This window comes from Symsagittifera roscoffensis, chromosome 5, assembly GCF_963678635.1.
Source record: "Symsagittifera roscoffensis chromosome 5, txSymRosc1.1, whole genome shotgun sequence".
NCBI lineage: Eukaryota > Metazoa > Xenacoelomorpha > Acoela > Convolutidae > Symsagittifera > Symsagittifera roscoffensis.
The window spans coordinates 53,651,278-53,671,162 of NC_087066.1; the positions used below are offsets into that span (position 1 = coordinate 53,651,278).

At 34.5% G+C, this 19,885-nt stretch overlaps 1 protein-coding gene across 1 annotated transcript; it reads right to left on the bottom strand.

Annotated features, from left to right (window-relative positions):
* Positions 1 to 12,875: 12,875 nt before the first annotated feature.
* LOC134846510 (uncharacterized) lies at positions 12,876 to 15,561 on the bottom strand (the record flags this gene model as incomplete). Its single annotated transcript, XM_063863891.1, is given in 3 exon segments — positions 12,876 to 13,303; positions 13,696 to 13,927; positions 15,431 to 15,561. Coding segments are annotated over 3 exon segments (717 nt in total), but the record flags the coding sequence as incomplete, so codon positions are not given.
* Between the last annotated feature and the right edge of the window lie 4,324 nt (positions 15,562 to 19,885).

Here is a 19,885-nt window from a genome sequence, read left to right on the forward strand (position 1 = left end):
ATGAAGTAGCGCAGCACAGGATATGTATGCACTTAGAAAGGTAAAGAGAGCGCGTGCGAAATTACGGCCGTGAAGCCATAAAATCTTGTACTCGGAACAACTCAATGGAAAATTAGTGTTGACAGGTGCGCGTGAACAAAAACTAAAACAGAGAAGACATCTCTGAAATGGTATTAATTTCAGTCTGCGATAAGCAGCGCCACTGATGAGACGCTAGAGATATAAACGGCTCTTTTCCGCTTCCCCGTACCTTTCAATTTCAGTTTTGACAAACCATTTTAACGCTGTCATAATGCAATCAAAGTTGGCATGGCATGTGTACCTTTATGTACCTGTGTTTTGCTCACCCGGGATGACCAAAAATACTAGTCATACAACTACCAAAAGCACAATAACCAAAATTTTTCAAGGACAATAAAATCAATAAGTTAAACGGAAGCAAAATGGCAAGTGTAGTATTTTGATAAGTAAGTGGTTTTTAGTAAGTGGTTTTTTGTTTATGGCTCTGAGGCTTTTATGAAGCATTTATCCCATACAATAAAAAAACTATTGATAAAATTCCTTACAAGAAAATTCAAAAATACTTGAAAACAAATCGCAAGATTTCGATGTTTATGTTTGTATGGGGAAAAATGCTTGTCATACAATTTTTCTAAGTGGAAATTGAATGATAAACCTTTTTTTTACAGATAACTTTAATAAAATTGTATGATTAGCATTTTTTGTATGGAGAAAGGAGCCTTTTGTCCTATATAAGCGCTAAAACGATGATTTTGACAAACGGCAGAACACAAAATGAAACAATAAGCGAACCTTAAACAGTAAGCAAAAAAAAGTAAAATGCAACATGAGTTTTTCATCACATTCATGCCAAAATACATTATACTTTTTCAATAAGTTCGCGATACTGCTTTTTTTGTGAATTCATTCACACTTGAACCCTAAAAAACTGAGTTTCCCAGCAACGTAAAATAAGCTTGAATGCTGAAAAACCGACTTTCAGCGGGATTGATTTGACTTGTCGCCACAGAGTGGTAGGTAGGAACAGTTTTTCTCAGTTTGCAGCGGGTTTTGATACAAGTGGGTTCGGAGTCCAAGCAAAATTTGTCAATTGTTTTTAAACTGCATGTCCGATAAAAGTTACTTAATTTTTTTCCCCTGATTGTTTCACAAAAACTGCCTCTGAAATGTCAAAAAAAAAGATGATTTTTCAGTCCAAGGGCCAGATAATGGCTGATATCGAAAAAAAATTGTTGACACCCATTCTTGCTTTTACTCAAAAAAATTGGTGTGAAAAAAATCCTCCTGATAAATGAGCATCAGATGAAAAGTTAGCGACAAGTTGATGAGCGGCATAACACGTTCAAACTTCATTAATTTTTCAGGGATGAAAACAAGCTTGTTTTTTTTTACTATCAATTTTTAAGTTTTCAGTTTGCTTTCGAATTCCGAGAAATAGGGTCGTTACGACATTTTTGGAGAGCTCGGAAAATCAAAATTTTCAGCTTGCTTTGAAAAACATTCAAACTTTAAACAAAAGCAAACAAAAACAAGTATAGCTGGTTACTAAGCAAGTATCACAGTATGTTCCGACAAAAGTCTTAAAAAAAGTTTTCTTTAAAGTAGTATCTTTTTTTCTGTGCGGTGCGATAAAAAATCTGAAGGAAAAACTAGAGTTTATTCGACAGTCTCAGAAAAATATGCAAAAGGACGACAATTTTTAGTGAAAAAATGACTAGAAAAACAAAAAATCAAAAAATCTAAAAACGTCAAAATAAAGAAAAAGCTAAAACACACCCGAATTCAAAGTTCCTACCCGATTTCCAAATGATTGGAACAACGAGCAATCTTTGAGTTAATTGAATTGTCTTCTAATACATTTAAAATGTTGCAATCAAAATTGGCGGGAGTGGCAGAAATGGCGGGATGCAGCTTTTAAAAAAGTTGCAAATTGTCATTATAATATACATTGAGTCTCATCCCTAAACCATTGAACTCGTCGGTTCACTAATTCACGTAGGTTTGAAAGGCCATCCTTAAGTGTCCAAAGATTTTTAAAAAATCAGAAACAATTTTTTTTCATGAAGCAGGCAAAATTTTTTAGAAGCCATTTCACGTGTTATCTCTATTTTTTTCCTCGAAGCCGCAAAGAGGCAACTAAAAAAACCGCCAGTATTTAAGACCCATTGACTTTGCATTCTTATTACGGTATTTAACAAATTTGCAAAGCTGAAAAAATTTCTAAGGTTGGAAGTCGGAAAAAAAATCAAGTGTGAAAAAAGTCTAAGATAAAGGCAACAAAATAAGGTTAGGTGGGATTTGTTGGTCGAAAAAAAATAAATAAATTTTGCATGGGAAGCAAAAAAAGATATATTTGGCCTTCCAGTAAAGCATTTCAAAATCTCTCTTCATTTGATACAACAAGACAACCAACTTTTATCCATTAGTTTGAAACATCGAAAACTTTTTTACTCAATGGAATTTATTAAAGAGGAAAATTTTTAAAATAATTTTTCATGGCAATCAAAAAAACACGTATTTGGCCTTCCAATAAAGCTTTTTAACTTGAAATACTAAGACAACCAACATTTATCCATTAGTTTTAAACACTTGAAACTTCTTTCCTCACTGAATTTACAAAGAGGTCAGCAAAGACGCAATTGTCGCAAAATAACTGGCCGTGATTTGCCTGATGTGTTTCCAACGAGGAAACAAAATTTGGACCAAAAAAAAACATTTTGACCGTGTTTGACCAAGAAAAGACATTTCGACTAATATCGTTAGCCCAAAAAATTACTTCTTGTTGACGTGGAAATAATTAATGCCGGCGTTCGCGTTTGTGTTCCCGTTTAAGTAATATTTGCGTCAGGATAAATTATTTTAAAAAAACCAAAATATGGCCTTTTTTTCTGTAATTGTATCGGTGTTAGAGTTCTTCAAGCAAGACGTGCCACCAAAAAGTTTTTTAATTAAAAAAATTGTGTGTATTTTTATTGTTTCTACTTAGCTCTAGAATGATTAATTAAAGACTATAGCCTATGATAAGATTTTAATGTTTTGTTGAGGTTTCTGTACTAGCTGTAATTGCTTGTAGCAGAATGCGCTACAAAACAAATGTGTCAAATCAATTTATGTTACTTGCATTCGTACGGGAAGTCCACGGAATTCTTTCAGGTGCAATCCTTTAACATTTTAAAACATGGTTAAAGACTTGTCTCTGGATTCCAATGACCTACAGACACCAAATAGTGTGCCTATCCAGTGCCCAGTTTGGCTTCGTAATGTTGCTGGCAGCCTAATTTTTAAACTGACCACATTCGAAACTGACCTGAAAAAAAAACGAGATTGCAGCAGTTTTCAAATGTACCTGAAGAACAAAAAACAAAATTTTGTTTCAATCGATACCGTGTTGAGCTCACATTGAAATTTATCAAAAAAAATGTGAAAAACAAAGCGATCGCCATGGATGAAGTATCGATGTTTATTGCCACACTAGCAAATTTTGTCGATGGATTATCGCTAATTTCACTATTTTTCAGCAATGCAACAGCGATGAAAATGCTATCAAAATGAGCAAAAATTGTGAACAACTGGGGTTTGATCCCGCAACTAGTAGCTTTGTAAACATGTATGAAACATCTGCTAACCAAGTTAAAGTGCTCACAACTAAGACTCTCAACTGAAAGCTACTAGAATGAGTTAAATTTTAGCGCTGATTTTCTACGGAATCATTACTGAAAACGCTCTGAGTTATTGCAGACTTAGCTATGCAAAAAACTTTGAATTATAAATGAATCAGCGCTGGAAATTAGCCATCACTGGGATACTACAGAAAAAGCGATAGTTAACGGCGGGACTTCAACCCGGGTAGCAACTTTGTTCAATTTTTGTCCATTTCAAATCTAGAAATAAGTAACAAAAAACAGAGTAAAGAGATTTGAAAATTGAATTTTCTGAATTGCATTCTTTGTGCTATGTTTGACTACAGATGCAAAACAAAACGTATATTGATGTTTATTGAACAGCCGACACCTGCGCAATCAAGTTTGAATTCAAACAAAAAAAATCGAGCGAGCCTCAAGCAAGCAAGAAAATACAGCTCAGCAGTTCAGTCAAAATGGCACAATTCAAAAAAGTACTTCTATTTTTACATTTGCTTTTATCTTACAAAATAAGCCCTGTTCTAAGTTCTTTCTTCATTGAAACCAGCTTGGATTTGAAAAAATCCAACCCTTACAACCTTGAAACTGTTTTTCTAACTTGGAAAGATAATCGTCAACAATGCTGGAAAAGTTGTTTGGGGGGAGACGAGACAGAAAGTCGACAGGTGATCCGGTTTGATAAAATATTACAGGAAAATGCGAGGGTTTTTTGAATGCGGAGGAGAGTTTGTTTAATATCAGTGACGTCACGAGAACTGTGAAATTTATCTATAGCTATCCAGGTAAGTTAAATAAGGACATAGAAATTGATTTAAGCGCATAAGTTTTCAAAACAAAAAACGTTAGTTTTTAAACGTTTCTTTTTTGATAAAAAGAAGAGCAGCCAAAATGTTATATTGTTATACAAAAAAGAGCAGCCAAGAAACAAAGTTCCATTTTTTCAACCAAGATACCCAAATTTGATTAATTTTGCGTAGAGACGCATGTTTCTGCGCAACAAAATAGGTCTTTTGAATTGTTTTATTGTCAATTGTTGTTTCAGCCAACGTAAACTCTGCAGTAAACTACAATCCGCGGAAAACCAAAAATTTAGTTCTATCATAATTTAAAATTAGTGTTCTTAAGTGCATTAATTTTTGATTGGCATGTAAGACTTAAATTTTTTCAAAGCGATTTCTGCTTTATATTTAGCAAAAAACATTATTTTTAAAAATTATAACTTTTCTTAAGCTTCTTGAACTAAATTAGAACCTCATTTTGATTAAACCATTTCAATTTTAGAAAAAAAGACGGAGTATTTGCCACATATTTGCGCTCTGTGTGCTTTTTTATTTAGATAAAAACTAACTTTTTAAGTAGCCAAACTTGAATGAAGTTTTTTATACAATCTGAGAGATATTGCCCAGCTGAGCTCAAGTTTAAGCAATAATTTCAGCTGTTGTATTTTTTGTAATTATTGGCGGTTTCAAAATGGCCAAATTTCAAAAACTGTGGCAACAAATAACGTTCGATATAATTCGTTCAATTGACTCGTAACGAACAATTTAAGCAGGCTCAAAACTTGTCCCAATTTGATATGAGGCAAAACATTTGAAACTAATAGTACGTAGCTAATTGCTATGTACATCACTTTGTACTTTGAATAGCATGCTGGAGGAACAGTTATAAAGAGCAAAAACTGAAAAAAGTCAACTTTTTTTACAATACAAAACTAATTTGCTTTAATTTAAAAAAAAATAAAATTATTTGTACATCGGAATTAAGAGGCAGTCGAAATACTTAGATCTTTCTATTGAGACTATCAACTTTGTGCGTTCCAACTCCGAAAAAAAACGGCGGAAGACTCTCAACGGAAATAATTTTTGTCACCCATAATAAATTCTTATGTTGAGCTCAACTGTTTGTGGAGCTTAACCATTATCAACGCGCGATACTTTTCGTGCTAATAAAGCTTAAGCGGATATAATCCGTCTTGCAAATCGCTCCAAATTGAGTATAGACAGCCTTCTTTTTCGTTTTTAATGCTTTAATATTTGTAAAATGAACCATTTTGTACTTACATTTTTGGGTGAGGATTTTTTAAAGAGTTTTTTTTAATTTTGTCAAATTATGTTATACAAACACTACTTCATAGAGTCTTAAATACTGTACTGTCGGAATATTCAATGCATTGCACTGATACGAGCAGTCATGTTTACACTAAGACATGGTCCTATAAATTTTGCTTTCCAAAGATTAATATTCTCAAGGATTAACTCAATTTAGCAAACACCGTTTGAACTTATGCTTTTAATCCTGATTGCTCGGATATTTAAAAAAGCATTGTTAATAAACTTTTCATTCACTCTACATAAAGCAAACTACTTTATGATGATTTTAAATCAGAACTTTAAAGAATAAAAACGGCTGATGTATAATAGGTTTAGAAAAGTTGCCATGAATTGTAATTTTTGACTTTAATTTAGTAATTTAGTAACTCTCTGCTTTTTTTTTGCCAGAAATTAATCGTGAAATTTTCTTACAGCTGTTTTCGTTTTAATTTGATTTTTGCAAAAGTTTCAATTGGCATTTTTTCAAGAAAATTTCAAATATGTGTTGAAAAATTGACACTATTAAAGCAATTTGAAGTTAAAACTTTTCAATAAAAATTGCCGGCATAACAATTTGCGCTACTTGCAGAGCAACAGAGGACAGTTGTTATATTTTTCAACATAGGTTACGGACTGTATAAAGATGAGCAGAGATGTGGTGAGAGCTATTCGAAGAATGTGCCAGGCTTTGCAATGAGAACTAAATACCTGAACCATGCGTACACGTGACCAACCCCAACATCCAGTGTGTCGCTTTTTCCTAACGTTCGAACATTAACCGATGCAGCTTGTCGCACAATTGTGGACCTTAGGGCCATCATAACCCGTCACTGACGTTTGACAAGTAATTTTTTTAATTGCAATTCTTTTTTATTATGATTAATGATTTTTGTTAATGAACCCTATATGATTAAAATAGCAGCTCGTTCTCATTCTAGGGTTCATTAACTGAAATAATGAGATCTGCGGTAAGACATCTGAGATTTAAAACACTACCAAAGTTGTTCCAAGCATTCAGTGTTAGATTTAAGTGAGACAGCTTTTGAAATCTTTGACCCTCTGTGAAGTAAATTGCAATAAATAGTCATAATTTCTGCGCGGCCAATTTCCTCACAATTTTCTTGACAACATTTATAGCGCTCATCAAAATAGTGTTAAAAAAAGCGACTCCTAAAGTTTTCTTTGTAATTTGAAGTGTCAAACATGTGCTTTCACAGAAATTATGGTAAAATCAGTTTTATAGAAAATAGAAGAGCTCATGAAGAGATTCCCTCTTAGTTCTGCCCCTTCATTCGAAGATTGTTTTTTGTTCCAGGATGTAAGCTACAGAGATGCGCTTCTAGATGAAAGCAATTTCAGAAGAACCAAAACAATTCAGGGCTATTTGAGTTTTATTTAAAATATCTAAACTTTAAAAATCATTGAATGAGTATTGCAATACTCACAGAAAAACAATTTTACATTTGCAGTGCATATATTTTAAAATGAACAAGACTGCTCGTATCAGGGCGAAGCCTTGAATGTTCCGACCGCCTTTTAAGGTTTTATGGAGCAGTAATAACATTAAAAAATTTAATGTAATTAAATAATATGAAATTTTTTTTTCTAAAATTTGAAATTTTTATAAAAATCATCCCCCACACGCCATTTAAAGTACAAAAAGATAGATTTAGCTCCTTGTAACAAATCTCCTTGTAGCAAATAAGCTTCTTTCAACCAATTTTGAAAATTTTAAGACGGACTCTCCGCTTACGCGTTAATAGCGCGAAATTATCGCGCGTTAATTGTCCCAAATTGGCCGAAAGGGCAATCTTTAAACCCCCATAACTTTACCAAAAATGATCACAGGTAAAATATCTTTTCAAATTTAAGCTCAAGACAACAATACCTTTCGAATGATAAAAAAAATTCCCTCAAAATGGCTAGTTAAAAAGTCGAAATTTGTCTGAAGAAAAAAAACCCACCCCGAGCACAAATATTCCGTTACTTTCGTATCGAAAGTCGGAACAAAAATTGTTCCGATTTTCGATATGAAAGTAACGGAATATTTGTGCTCGGGGTGGTTTTTTTTTCTTCAGACAAATTTCGACTTTTTAAGTAGCCATTTTTGACGAAAATTTCTTACATCATTCAAAAGGTACTTCTGTATTGAGCATAAATTTGAAAAGATATTTAACCTGCGATCATTTTTCGTAAAGTTATGGGGGTTTACAGATTGGCATTTTGGCCAATTTGGGACAAATAACGCGCGATATATTTCGCGCTTTTAACGAGTAAGCGGAGATTTAATCAGTTCTAGAAATCGTTCCAAATTGGTTGAGGTAAGCTTAATTGCCATAATTGATTGTTACTAGTAGCAAAATCTGTTCTTTTGTACTTTATATGGCGTGTGGGGGGATGATTTTTAGAAAAAAAACTTCAAATTTCAGAAGAAAACAAGTTTAATTTTGTTTTTTTTACCTTCAATTTTTTTTGTTAATACTGCTCCATAAACACTAAAAGGCAGTCGGAACATTCATGGCTTCGCCCTGATACGAGCAGTCTTGTTTTATTTAGCTCTGTAACTCAACTTATTAAAATTATGTGCGAAAATTAGCAACTTTATATTCTAACAAAACCGGTTTTTTGACAGCAGCTGCCATTCCACAAATACAATTTTAGGGGGAGGGCGGACGTCCCCCTCAGGGCTTTGACCCCCTGCCGATCCAAAGGGTCCCCCCTTTGATTCTTTCTAAGGATCCATTTTTGGCCGACCGACCGTAAAATTTTTCTGAAGGCGCCTTGGGCGCCAAAATATACTAAGTTTGATGGGGAGCGCGCGCCAAAAAAATGACGTTTGTTGGGCAAAATTTTCCAAAAAGTGCCCAAAAACGGCATATTTGACCTGTTTTTTCAAAAATTTGTCTGCGGCGCAGAAAACTTGGCCACAACAGCGTCTTTTTAGTGCTCAAGGAGAGCTGGCCAACTCAAAATCAATTTGTTCGACATAAAAAAAGGTCGTCAAAATTTTCGAAAATTTTTTGAAAATCCGCCCCCGTCGAGAAAATCCTAGATCCGCCCCTGGTTCAAATAATAACCTTAAAAATAGTTATACAAGAATGTAAGTGTAAAAATATAGAAGTGTAAAATTTTTAAATCTACCTCGTAAATATTCTGTCAAAGAAACTGCAAGACTTCTAATAGCCTTTAAATGATACCACTGAATGATACCACTTTTTTAGGCCTTTAAATGACCTGAAAAAAGGTCGTCAAAGTTTTCGAAAATTTTTTGAAAATCCGCCCCCCGTCGAGAAAATCCTAGAACCGCCCTGCTTTTAAATATGAAGCAATGTGGTCTTCTTTTTCTGATTTAATTCCTGAGCTATGGGCGGCTAGCATTAAGTTAGAAGGATTACTTAGAGGGGAGGTTCACGAAAGCTAAGAGTACTATCTTCTTGCTGGAGTTTTTTTTCATTATAGCGCCGTTGTAGAACCCCCGTCCAATTTCAAGAAAAACTGATTGATCGCGTTCACTAATGTCTGAGCTGTTCTTGTTAAACTATCCACTCGCTTTCTTCGGCCATTGCTTGTTCGGCCATTGCCACTAGCTATATTTGGCCATGGCTTTCAGAAATCTTCTTCTCGCTTTTTTGACCATTTTTGTCCGATGGTTTGAACTAAAATGTGGAGGAGCTTTGTATTCGGATGTGTTTCAGTTTTTTTCGTTTTTTTTTCTTTTTTGTTTTCCGCGAAAAATCAGGTACCAAAAAAAATCATCGACATGATTCCAATTAAAATCATAATAAGGCTTTTGAAAGATTTTTCTCAGTTTCGAGAAAAATTGTTTTGAAACTGTTTGATTTTTGGTCTAATTTCGAGCTAATAAGTTGAGCATGCAGGCTTACAATAGCTTTTTAAGCTTAATTTAAGGCATGAACAATTGGCTTTACTCGAATAAAGTTAGTTTTTGGAGATTTTTGTGTCATTTTGGGAATCAAAACTTCAAAAGTTCAAAAAAATTCTGCAAAAAAATAGAAAAGTTTCTTTGAACTTTGAAAAATTTTTTAAAATTTTTTCTTCAATTATTGCTGAACTGTTTTTTAATTAGCCTATTTAACTATGACCGTAGAATATGCTTAATTTTCATATTTTTGACCAGATCTTTTTATCACAACACACAGAAAACCTACACTAATTTTAAAAAAATATTTTATTTGTTTTCTAAATATAACGTAAAATTTAGAATCAAAAAGAGACAGGGCTAATTTGTTTTGTTTAATGGTTGGTCAATTTCTGGTGATCTTTACTAAATTGTGTACATTTACACGTGCAAAGTTTCACCATTGAAAAACATTGAGTCTTTGCCCAATTTAGTTCTACCCAAGCTAAAAATCGCATTTAGCCCAAAGCATCTGCAACTGATCTGAAGGACAAAAATGAAAAAGCTACACTTTTGATATTTTTTGTTACAGTTTTTTACTTTTCAACTTACAACACTCAATCTGAGCTTCAGGCTAAATTTGCCAGTATTTAAATCCATATTTAAGTTTAAAATTTTTTAAAAAGATTTTTGCCCAAAATACATCTAAGTTTGGGATATAGTAATTGATAGATACTTACCAGAGAAAGTTTCAAGAAAAAAATGCTACACTGCGCAATCATTCATCTGCGGAAAAATTCGTATACCCCTTGATTAAGTACCAAAACAAGAAATTTGATCAAATAAACTTTCAAATAAAAAGATTTAGACTTTTCCGGAAAAAATTGTCAGTGAAAACAAATAGAAGAAATTGAGTTTCAGTGCAATAAACTTTCCACCGTCTTTGTCATCAAAAATGAGCAATTTTTTTTACAGTCTTCGTTGCACAAAAAAGGTTCTCGATAGCTACTTGAAAACTGATACGCCTCAACTACTTTTTCTACGTCGAAATAAGTATCGGTTCTCACAATTGAAGAATCTTTATCACTGTACAAAAAACCAATTTCAGATTTCTTCCATTTTACTGTGATAAAAATCAGGAATAATTTATTTCGCTAATTTCAAAGTCTTTTCACTAAACCCAATGCAATTGATGTATACAAACAAACAAGAAAAATTAGAAGCTCGACTTCTAGTTTAAACAGATCATGAATTTCTATTGAAATTTATAAACTATCGGGGAAATAAAACTAACAAAATCGTTTACTGCTTTTCGACTGTACACTAGCAAAACTAGAGAGTTTACAGCAGAGATGGCTGATATAATGTTTATTATTTTTTAGAAAATTTTTAGAACAAAAATGCTATATTACCATATTCACTCATCCCCGGAAAAACGTGTATACCCTGATTAGGTAAGAACAATTAACTTTGACAGGAAAATCAAATTATAAATAAATTAGGTAGAATTGGATTATTCTGTTAAAAGTTATTTGAGTTGCTTTACACATGCTTACCAGAGCAAAAACGATGCTTTTTTGGTTTCAGTGCATGTAGATCACGAAAAAATGTTCACTGGCTTCGTCGCTGAAAATAGGCACATCTTTTGTTGTTGTCTTTGTTGTATAATAAAGGATATCGATGGTTGTTTGAGTAATAAACTCCTGAACCAAGTTTCTTATGTTTCAATTTTCTTATGAACTTTATCATTTTTCAATAAATCCAAGCTCAAAATGGCTTCCATTTAGCATTACTTAAAATTACAAAACAATTGTCTTGTTGTTCCGACTTTTGATTCGAAAGTAACGGAATATTTGTGCTCGGGGTGGGTTTTTTTTCTTCAGACAAATTTCGACTTTTTAACTAGCCATTTTGAGGGAATTTTTTTATATCATTCGAAAGGTATTGTTGTCTTGAGCTTAAATTTGAAAAGATATTTTACCTGTGATCATTTTTGGTAAAGTTATGGGGGTTTAAAGATTGCCCTTTCGGCCAATTTGGGACAATTAACGCGCGATAATTTCGCGCTATTAACGCGTAAGCGGAGATTTAATCCGTCTTAGAAATTGTTCCAAATTGGTTGGAAGAAGCTTATTTGCCTTAATTGGTTTGTTACAAGGAGCTAAATCTATCTTTTTGTACTTTATATGGCGTGTGGGGGGATGATTTTCATAAAAAACTTTAAATTTTAGAAAAAAAATTTTTCATTTTATTTTACTACATTTTATTTTTATAAGTTATTACTGATCCATAAAGGTTAACAGGCAGTCGGAACATTCAGGGCTTCGCCCTGATACGAGCAGTCTTGTTATATTCGGAACTTTTTCGCTTTTTCGCTTAACCATCAAAGATTAAAATTATTCACAAGCAAACTGGATTTTTCAGAAGCAATCTTCTAATTTTATCAGATCATATAGCTCTTGAGTTGTGTTTTAAGAAAAACACCGAATAGATAAAACATACAATATAAGATTGACTAGATTGCTATATTATTTATAAGCTTTTGAGTTTACAGTAGCTTTAAAACACGAAAACTGATATGCTTATGTGATATATATGTTTTTTTTAAATCATGCCTCCCAGCAGTTAAAGAGAAAAAGTTGAATGGGGGATAGCAGGGGCGGATTTAGGGTTTTCTCGAGGGGGCGGGCGGATTTTCAAAAAATTTGCTAGGTCGACCAAATCGTTTTTGGACACTTTTTGGAAAATTTTCTCAGCCATCCTAATTAGAAAATACCGAGCAAATCAAATTTTGACCGAGCGCGTGAAAAGCAATAAAAACAGAAAAGATGTCCTGGTTCCAAATTTTAAATCCTTCACGAAAAATCTATTCACCTAAACGAGGAACAAACAAAACGGAATTTTGAAAGCCATTAAAGATGAAGATGACATAAAAAGCAATACAAATATAAAGTCTTTGATTTGATCGTAGAAAGCGAACAGTTAGTACTTAAAAGCGTTCGCACCAAAAATTGGTAAGTTGAGACGACTGAGACTACTGAAACGCGGCCGAGATTTGCAATTTATGTTTTGACGACTCGACAAAAGTTGGTATGTTTCGATCACGGCCCAGGATCGAATTGTTTCGACCATCTCAACCCAAGCTGTCTTTGCTTCGACTGAGTTTGGCCGAAAGAATTGATTTCTTTGTTACTCAGTGACAAAGTCTTCAAACTACTTTTTAATCGCTTTTTCCTAATTTTTGGCTTGGTTTTTTCCCAAAATTTTAAACATGTGAATTACCTCAATAAGATATTCCTCCAGCATAACATTAATTAACAGAATAAAAGGTTGGATATCTAACTATCTCTCTTGATCCAATTTATTTCATAAGGCCATTCGGAATAATGTTTACTTTCCAGACTGTTCTCAAGAGTTCCACCCAGAGTTACAGGTACGAATTTCAAATCTGACATCACTTGAAGGGCCAAGTTGACCATGTGTTTGTAATTTGCGTCCTTCTTTTTCAAATCTTGTTTCACTATGTTCCATTCCATCTGAATGAATGGCACTGATATCTCTCTGAGGAAATTCTGGCCCCCTAAAACCACCCCTGGTTCGGACCCCTCGCAGTCCGCTTTAATGATCGCTTTTTCTATTCCCATCTTGTGAAAAATAGGAAGCAAGTCATCCAGCGTCGCCACAGGTGATGCCTGAACATTGAATTAGATCACACATTTTGGGAAAAAAATAACAGAGAACTCCATATATAACTAAACACGGATGAACTAAATGAGCCAATAAAAAAGCTGTTTCAGCAACTTTGGAAAAATTTTTTGTTGGCTCATTTTGTTCTTGGATTCAGATTTCCTCTGTTGTTTGCGAGGATGTTTCCACGTCAAGAAGACCTATGAAACTATTAAGGATGTAGTGACTTTTCTACGCCTTCAAAGTTAGATTTCTAGAATTTCGACATGGCTTAGTCTTTCTAAACAAATTCATCTAGCTTGCGTTAAAAAATTTAGCCCTCTGTCCTAATTAGTTGCAGCAAAAACGTGAAGAAAAAATGCAATAATTATTTTTTATAGAGATGGTTTTTCCGTACTTCTTCATCGCAGTTTTCAATGAATTTGACGCTGTTGCCGCCCGGGTTCAGCGTACTGTTGGGGTTTGACTGACGACCAATGCACTGGAATCTCTTCTCCATCACAGCTGTCGGGTACACGTGCAGAAGCCCCTCTAAGTTGTTCACATGCACTGATTGTGACAGGTACCTCAAAGTGTCCATGGTCAGATCAAAAGCAAAGGTCTGTCGACCTAATTTTGCCGCAACTATGCTGCAAAACCATAACAGATTATTATCGCATGTGGGAAAAAAGCCTCTTCATCAATCACTCGTTAAAAAAATTGAAAAGAGAAGAGATTATTGAAGTACGTTTTGAACGGTTTGAGCGGTTTTTTTATGCAGAATGCGCTCGAATTTTTAGTTCAAAATGAAAAGTTGTCGAATATTTTTTTCTTGGAGATAGAGTCGCCACTCTGACTGTTAAGGTGTATTGGCTAACAGATTTAATCGAATAAAAACTGACAGTTTGATTTTATTTAAATTAACGGCAGTTTTCATTCTAGTGCAAAAATTTTTGGCTCATGTGAACCATATCCGCCATAAATGGACCCAGTGAACAATCTACCTCTAAAATTACATGAAAAGTTTAGGCCGTACGGCCTGCATGCTCTATGCTCATATCTGATGGGCTAAAAAAACCTCCTCCCTAATTGTAATTAGTAGGACGATAGGTCATGTGCTCCAAATTTTTTCGCACTGGTCTGGATGTTGATTGATCAAATTTTGACTTGCATAAACTTGCAGGTTTAGTTTGTAGTTTTTAAAAATCGGTAAAATTTGAGTACTTTAGAGCATTTTGTGAAAAGATTTGAAAGGTTGAGTGACTTTGCGAGCAATTCTTAGCAAGATTGGGCAGTTAAACGATCATAGCAATTTTTCTTTTCAAAAGCAAACATGCTCAACCGCTCAAAAATGCCCAAATTTTGAGCGGTTTGAGCGCAATTTTCAAAATCGAGAGTTAAGCATTTTTTTGAACGTTGATTTTGTAAAAATAATTTGGGGTGGAAAGAAAAACAAAATAACGTAAGAATGATTTTTTTTTCAAAAATATCGAAAGCAATTTTTAGTATCCTACAATTTCGATAGCAGTTTCAAGTAATAGTTTTGAAACTAATGGACTGTTTACAGAAATGCATGAATAACCACGGGTCCATAATTTCTTCTAGGCTAGTGCGAAGTTCCCGGGTGTAAGTGAGATGCTTAGAACGACCCTAATTTGTCAATTGCAGAACGCAGAAACCAAATATTGGAAATTTCAGTCGGATTTGACAGAATCTTGGCATTTTCAAATTCGCATCAACCGTTGTAACTAAGGTAAATAGCACAAAAGGCTCGACTTGAGTTTTTTGTTTAACTGGCTGAATTTAAGTTTTTATAAGCGAAACGCAAAAAAAAAGTGTCTCATGCGAACAATCAAAACAATCGCTTTCAAAATATAAAACTTTTTCAAATTAAGTCTTTTAAACAATCTTTGTACCTTTTAGTCGATTTGATAATTTTTGCAACATCATATGCTATTTTTTGTCAATTCGTGTCCAGACTTTGGGGCCATTTAAAACTTTTTTGATTAAGCAACTAATTCTTTGGAAGATAGGAAGTTTTGCAAAAGTTAAGAGTCAATGCAGTTTATTGGTGCAATTTGAATCTTGATGATATCCGTTTCTTTTGCAAAGTGATAATTTGTAAACAAACTTGGAAACTTTTTTCAACGAACCTAAAAGAGCCTAAGTTCGCTCCGATGTCTACGATTGCCGCATCAGTGTGTTTGGTAATGACTTGGTTGAAGATCACTTGTTGAACAGGCTCCTCCCATATTGCACCAGACTTGATTATCTTGCTCACATGCTAAAAAATCTAAAGCGATTTGTCATCTTGATAAAATTTGTCTAAACCTGCAGTTTAACTTTTTTATGTTTTTAGCCAATACACAGACAAGTTATCTTCAGGTTTCAGGTTTTAAAACTTTACAATAAAGTGAGGTAACTATTAAAAAAAGTTGCATTTGTTACGTGACTGTTATGATCTTTTTTTTAAGATGTAAAAAGAATCCTGTAATTTTTTTTACTTTAGCTTTATTTCAGAAAACTAAACAAAACCCATTTTTACTATCAAAAGTTGTTGTTTTTAGCCTTTGTTCAGAAATATATTGCAAAAGAAGATAGCTGAGACGCTAGCAATTCTCACCAAACGAGTTATGACGGAACCATGTGCAGTTTGTGTGGTAAAAAATAATATTTGCAATTTTTCAACTGAACCACATGCAAAAACATCCCGAAACTTTATTGGAAATTTTTTAAACTAGTATTTTTTTTGTGATACTACACAATTCATGATCAGCCTAAGATATTGCGATTTAGTGTAAATAATCAACAACCTGTCAAATCTCTTGGTGCTAAAACTAATGTTACGTGCGCTCTCTTATAGCAAAAAGCTTTGTCTACAGTTGAAAGATTACAGTTGATTTAATTCGTATGTGTCCGTATTCATAGGCATCTAAGTGATATAACATCATGTAATTAAGCTTCTTGTTGGTTTACTTTACATTGTTTTTGTTTGAGTTCAGCTAGCAGAGTTTAGATATCTGATACCTCATGACTGATAACTGATATCTCATGAGGACTGTTATCTCATGACGCAGCTAGCCGTCCAATATTTGGACGAACGAACATATGTACATGGGGTACAACCATTTTGGGCAAAACCATCGTCGGAAACGATTCACTTGTTGAAGATCACTTGTTGTCTGTTGAAGATCACTCAGAACAACCGGGTCAACACTCAGTGCCATCGTGGACACAGGAAGCACGGCATCATTGAATAACAAAAGAACAGCAGATTTATTATTGAAGAGACAAAGATGCGAGAGCATTATTATTAGACGAGTGTCCAACCAAGGCTAAGTACGTTGACAACAATCACTATTCAATCAATTTATTCAGCTTACTACGGATTGATTTACATTTGAACGGCTGGCCAGCTAAATATCTACATTTCCTAATTTCCGAAAACCGAACAAGATGATTAGTAGGATTAGACATACATCCAAAGTTTGGCTTGATAACTACGCAAGTAAAACAACAGACTCTCAAGTACTCAACTAACGCCGCCGAAAGCTCTGAAACAACCCAGATCATCGATGAAGATTTTAAATTACTTACCAAGACTCACTACTCAACAGAAGCAGAATCTATCATCTAGCACCTCTGAAAATCCATTTAGGATTGAACAGGAGCACACTTTATCTATTCAATGACAGAAAATGGCGAAATAGGACCAATAGAGCACTAAAAGTTAACAAGACAAAATGATATTAAGGCTCCAAATTAACCAAAAAAATCGACAAATACAGTCTAACCTTCTCAAATCTTCAAAAATAAAATCATGCCAGAGCATAGGAAAGATGTGCAGCAATGGGGCAGTTTATAACAGCTGTCGAAAAAAGGCCACTTTACGAAGTGCTATACTTCCTCAAAACTTAAGGTCGGAAATCGGATTGAAGAATCGGACGAAGAAAAAGACTGCAATTTCATAGACTCCAAATATTCACTTTTAGAAAAAGGGAAGAAAATCGAGAAGTAGAGTCTTTCAAATTTCTAGAAGTGATAAATGCAACGACAGGCCAAATAAAGTGTTTAAGGGTAACTCTCAGAACGACCGGGTCAAAACTCAGTGCCACCGTGGACAAGAAAGGACGACATCATTGAATAACAAAAGAACAGCAGATTTATTATTGAAAAAGACAAAGAAGCGAAAGCATGAGCATTAGACGAATGTCCAATCAATACAAAGTACGTTGAAAACAATCACTATTCAATCAAATTATTCGGCTTACTACGGATTGTTCTACATTCGAACGGCTGGTTCGCTAAAGATGAGAACAGCAGGCTTTTTATTGAAAAAAGACAAAGACGCGAAATTATTATCATTAGAAGAGATTCCGAACAAGACAAAGTACGTTGACTACAATCACTATTCAATTAGGATATTCGGCACACTACGGATTAATATTCATTCGAACGGCTGTGTAGCTAGAGATAAACAATTAATAATTTCAGAAAATTGAAAAAGAGGCGTACTAGGATTAGACATAGAACCTAAGATTGGCATAACAACAACGCAAAAAAAAACCGGCAGATTCTCAAGTCGGAGAAATTGAATTCGCTGAAAATGATGAATCCAAAGTATCGATATTTTGGAAGAAATAAATCATGGAAAAATACAACAACGTGTTCAATCAACACTGAGAACCACAAAGTCTTCAAACTTTTTAAATCGTCGTATCTATTCAAAACAAGGGTCGGATCAGAAATACAGATGTTGTAAGTAGAAGGGCGCATAATAATCTGGACAAGTGCGCATCAAATCATATTGTAGCTCCAGCAATAGTTACGACGAAAAAAAGACGGAACAGTCAAGCTAGCGATGGTCGCTAAACCTATCAGCTCAAAGATTTTCAAAAATAAGTTCCAAATGCCGAATCTGTTGGATTGACTAAACCCAGCCGCCCAAGTCATTACATCGAAAGATCCAGGTGAAGTCTAGTTCACGTCATCACATCTGAAGAATTCAGCCAATTAGCTTTGGATGAGTGGGTTACTAAGTATTGTAACTTGATTATCGTCTGCGGTGAGTTTACTGGTATAATTAGATGTGAAACGGGTTTTTACGGACTCACAGACAAGCCAAATATTTTGAGAAGGCAATGGCCAACACCAGAAATGTTCTGCTTTTTGAGTAACACTTATTTTTCTTAAAATTCCAATTTAGATCACAATAGAAAAGTACAAAACGTACTTGAAAGACTAACTGACGAATTGTTTGCGCTAAAAGGAAACAGAAGGCGCTCGTCCAAAACATTCAAAAATCGAGTTAGTCTTAAACCTAACGCCGCCAAAAACTCATAAACAATTCAGATCATTCATGGTTATTTTAAAATACTTATCAAGATTTATCCCGAAAACAAAATCAAAAACATAACCACTAAGATCTTCACTAAAAGCTAGTAGTAGTAAATCATACCGACCAATACTCTACAAAAGTAGAATCGATCATCTAACACCTCTGGCAATCCATTTAGGATTGAGCAAGAGCCCACTTTATCTATTCAATAACGGAAAATGGCAAAATGTGACCAAAAATATAACAAGAAAAATCAAATTTCAGGCTCCATGTTAGGCAAAAAATTGTCAAATACAGTTTAACCTTCCTAATTCTTCAAAAACCAAATTACGCCAGAGCATAGGAAAAAGGTGCAGCATTGGAACAAGTTGTAACAGCTGTAAAAAAAGCTATACTTCCACAAAATCTGAGGTCGGAAATTGAAATGAAAAATCGAACGAAGAAAAGAACTGCAACTTCAAAGACTCGGACAGCGAATCCGGATATTCAGTTTTTAGAATAAAGGAAAAATTGAGAAGTAGAGTCAGTCAAAATTCTAGAGGTCCTAAATGCAACCACAGGCCAAATATAATGTTTAAGGGTAACTCTCAGAACAACCGGGTCAAAACTCAGTGCCACCTTGGACACCGGATGCACGGCATCAATGAATAACAAAAAACAGCAGATTTATTATTGAAAAAGACAAAGATGCGAAAGCATAATCAAAATACGAGTAATCGAAAGCATAATCAAAATACAGGAAACGAAGCAAGCCTCTGTAACACACTTGAACAAGATTTATGCTACAACGACTGTCAAACTCAGACTAAAAAAGTCAACGAAGTCCTCAGGAGCAAAAATTATGGTGAACCAAGTGAATAGTGTGGCCACAAAGAAAACACCTATTGTGTCAGACGACAAAACGTCCTTCACAACATGACTTTCAAATCTGCTAGACTCGGATTTGCTGGCCGAGTTAACGACGGAGGATTCTCAAGTGGGACCGTTGAGGGAAAAAATTTTGACCAGAGACAGAGAGCGATTCATACGGATGTGAAACTACGTCGCCAGTTTCTGGGAGGATTCCGCAGTCGTCAGTGACTGTGTTAATTTAGACAACCGACTGGCATTCTCGCTTTGTCTAGGAACGCCAGTGCTCAATCGGTTACATAGAACACATCCAGGCCAAGAAGGGATAAGAGACGACGCATTCAATATTTTATGGCCACGGATGCACCGCCAAATTATTGAACTCTGTAATAATTCTACACATCGCTCGAAAAATGGTAAG